The 3992-nt window shown below is 35.0% G+C and overlaps 1 protein-coding gene across 2 annotated transcripts in view; it reads right to left on the bottom strand.

Moving 5' to 3' along the window:
- Positions 1-1671: 1671 nt before the first annotated feature.
- LOC106882155 (uncharacterized) overlaps positions 1672-3992 on the bottom strand; it is a 21909-nt gene continuing 19588 nt past the window's right edge. For both annotated transcript variants that reach the window (XM_014932728.2, XM_014932727.2), the window contains exon 3: positions 1672-3559. In XM_014932728.2, the coding sequence (XP_014788214.1) occupies positions 3438-3559 (122 nt within the window). In that variant the 3' untranslated portion in view covers positions 1672-3437. The remainder of the gene's footprint in view (positions 3560-3992) is intronic.

Here is a 3992-nt window from a genome sequence, read left to right as displayed (position 1 = left end):
ACACTGGACTTCCCAAAATAAACACATTTAGTACCGAATGCGAGGAAAAGAACTAACAGAAGAAGACCAACTTTCTTTTAAATAACTCAACTATGTATCGACATTTCGCGATTACTACAATTAATCTAGACTCCGCTCATCAGCATAGTATTGTTCAATACTATTTGTATCAGTTTTCCTTGTTTCTGAAGTAGGTAATTCTGTAATCCTATGGTGGTTATTTTGTAATAGTTTTCTAGTTGTATAAGGCCTCTACCACCTTCGATACATTGTATATATATACTCTTTGTATGTTAGATTTTGGGTGGTACATCCTAAATCCTGCTATTATTTTTCTTGTTTTCCTATCTATTTTGAATAGTTCATTTAAAGTCCAGTTAAGAATATTTTAGCTGTAACATAACTGGGACGGCTTGAGTGTTGATACCTATTATCTTGTTTTTCGCATTGAGCTCTGTTTTCAATATTAATCTTATTCAACTATAGTATTCCTTTTTTATCTTCTCGTTCATTTGTGTGTGTTGTACCTAGTTCATTGATTCCTAAGTATTTGCATGCCTGGCTTTGGTCTAATTCTCTTATTTCATTTCCTTTATCTAGTGTGATGTTGTTACTCTTAACTAGTTTTCCTCTTTTCAAGGTTGCTTTGGCAAATGTTTCTAAACCAAATTTCATGTTTATTTCTTTCGTAAATTCATGAACCGTCTGTAATAATGTTTCCAGCAGTTTATGATTTGCAGCATAGTTTTAAATCATCCACACACAAGAGATTTTGGATTGTTTTACCATAACATTTGTATCCACATCCAGTTCTGTTTAGCATGTCAGATAAAGGTGTCAGTGCCAAGCAGAAAAAGAGTGGAGTGAGCGTGTCTCCCTGGAATATTCCTCTTCTAATGGGGATGCTTTTGGTTTTTTATGAGTCCCTATTTGTCTGGGGCTATAGCACTGTTTGTCACTTATTCATGGAATGTTTTATATATTTCATGATTATGGGTGCTACCTTGTTCATGGCTAGTGTTTCTAGGATTCATGTTATTATTATTATTATTATTATTATTATTATTATTATTATTATTATTATTATTATTATAATTAATATTATTATTACATAGCTGTTCATCTGGTAGTTTCAAGAAAATTTCTACTGCATCACCTGCTACTCCGTGTTGCCGGGGTGTATGCAACATTAGGTGTTCTTCTACTGTTGCTGGGAGCGTGCAAATTCTTCCCGGTATTGCATTGCATCAGTTTTTTTCTCTTGAAGTGTGGTGCAGTCTTTTGTTCTATTATTGTTTGTATTGTGTGTTAAGTTGTAATGCGCTGGTTATCCAGCTCACTAGTGGAAGTTAATTTCACTGGATAATTGCTGTATAAGATGTGCCATGTGTTTGTGGGTTGTTTTGTTAAGGTTGTCTTATTGAATTGATGGTGTTTTGCGTGGTATGTGGGCTGTTTCTAGCAGGGCTATTTTTAGATAGTGTATAGTGTTGAGGATCCAAGTATAGCTTCTACGTATTTATGTTTTTATATGATGCCCAATGCTCTACTTATTATTGTTTTCACTGTCATTCCCCACATTTTGAATACTTCAACTTCGAGATCTTTGTACTTTGACAATTTCTACACTTTTTTCTCTTTATGGGAAAAATAGACAAATAGGAGTGAGTGTTTATTTTATGAGAGTTGTGTATTAAGTCTATGAAATTGGGCATATAAAGCATATAATATATATATATAAAAAGTGCATTAAATAATCATCTTATTCCAATTTCCTTCACTTTCCAATGAATAGCAGATGAGCGACTATCTTTTGATACAGACACACCACAGGTTACGCTTTCAGGATTTTTCGATAAAGTTTTCAGGAATAACCCAATAAATTTACTATTAATTCCGTGAAATATTCACGGGTCCCGCTAGTAAATAGAATTGGTTTAAAGCCCATGCAAACATAGCCTACCTTTAAAAGCTACTGGAAAATTGATAATATAGTTAAGCAGCTCCTACGATGAACTTAATTAAAAGTAATAATTTAGCAATTTAAAAAACAATATAGTCTGTGTGCGTATGTATGTGCGTGTATTAATGATGTATAGGGACATAATATTTCGTTATGCGATTATTACAAAGTATATTAAACGATTGTATTATTCAATACCATGTACTACTGTACTAGCAATGTTCTGAAATCCTGTGTTAATGTCATCTCTATAGATCTTCGATAGAAGTTAGAGCCAGCACTGATCTTGTTACGACGTTTCCTTTCCGATACGCCAGATGTAATCAACAGTAAGATCGAGGAAGAAAAATTGTATAATGGGCGTATATGCCATATTTCGGGAGTTTTGCTCCTTCGTGTGCACCCATCTAACCCATTAACCATCCACGAATTCATTGCTTATATAACCACTACATATAGCGATATAACGATATTGAATACACCAATTTGCCTATTAAGCGCATTCCAACTGCTAACACAGTAGTCCACGGTATTGACTTATAAAAACGTTTAATATACTTATAGTATTTTGTGGTAGCATAACGAAATACCGTGCGCCTACAAGTCATTAATATTTGCACACCAACTTTCCAGAAGTGTGTTTAATGAGTAAACTGGTATATCCAGTAACGTTACACAGCTGTATTTCGTGGTTATTTAAGCAATGAGTTCATGGATGATTAATGTGTAAGATGGGTGCTGATGAAAGTGCAAAAACTCCCGAAATATAGTATATACGCCCATTATACATTTTTTCATCCTAGATCTTACTGTTGGTCACATCTGGCGCATCGGAAAGGAAACATCGAAACAACATCAGTTTATACGCTCTTTATGGTATATACGCTCATTAACTATCTTTTCGTCCTCGATTTCACTGTTTGTTTACATCTGGAATCTCGGATACAAAACGTCGTAACAAAATAATCAGTGTTGGTTATAATTTCTCTAGCAAATCTGTAGAGATGACCTTAACACGGGATTTAAGTGCACTGCTAACACAGAAGTACACGCTATTGTCTTATGAAAACGTTTAATGCACTTCGTTGTATATCATGGTTGCATAACGAAATGCCGTGTGCCTACAAGTCATTATATACCTGTGCTATATGTACACCAACAGCTACATCCTTCATGCATTAGTTACCAAACCCCACTCGAACACTTGGACTAAGCATTGCATAAACCATAATGTATTCTATGTTATTTCACCTCCTCCTCCAGCATTAACACTCCTCCCCACACAACACAAACAACAACCACCGACACCATCACCCCCCCCCCACCAGCGCAGCCACCACTAAAAGCACTATTGCATTAAACAATCCTCCCATCCCTCGTAACTATCACCACCGCGACCACTACCACTACCATGCCACTGAACTTTCCTTCACTTCTATCTTCAGACGTGTTGCTTTCAAGAGGTTTTCGAATGTCATTTCTTCTGTTTCAGCACACCAATCAAAACATAAACAAGAACAATAACAAGAATAACCAGGACGCAGACAATTCCGATTAGAACTCCGAGTGCCACTTTTACTGTTGGGTCGGTTATATCTGCAATGATAAAGAAAAAACAATATGGAGTTCATTAGGTAGATATATAGACAGCAACTTGCTCACATATTACGTCATCCCTCGCTATCGCAAGTGTTACACCCCCAAATCCCGCCGTACTCAATATTTTTTTAAATCCTTTCTACAGGGTGTCCACAAGGTCTGGGTACATGGAGTAAATAAAATCATAACATAAACAATTAAATATAAGAAATAATAATTTCTTAAAGTATGTGTTAATCCCCATGTGGGCACATGGAGTAAATAAAATCATAACATAAACAATTAAATATAAGAAATAATAATTTCTTAAAGTATGTGTCAATGCCCATGTGGGTGCATGGAGTAAATAAAATCATAACATAAACAATTAAATATAAGAAGCAATAATTTCTTAAAGTATGTGTTAATCCCCATGTACCCAAACTTTGTG

This window comes from Octopus bimaculoides, chromosome 17 (assembly GCF_001194135.2).
Source record: "Octopus bimaculoides isolate UCB-OBI-ISO-001 chromosome 17, ASM119413v2, whole genome shotgun sequence".
Lineage (NCBI taxonomy): Eukaryota > Metazoa > Mollusca > Cephalopoda > Octopoda > Octopodidae > Octopus > Octopus bimaculoides.
Note: the sequence above shows the minus strand (reverse complement) of the source record. Positions and strands in the feature narration are given on the sequence as shown.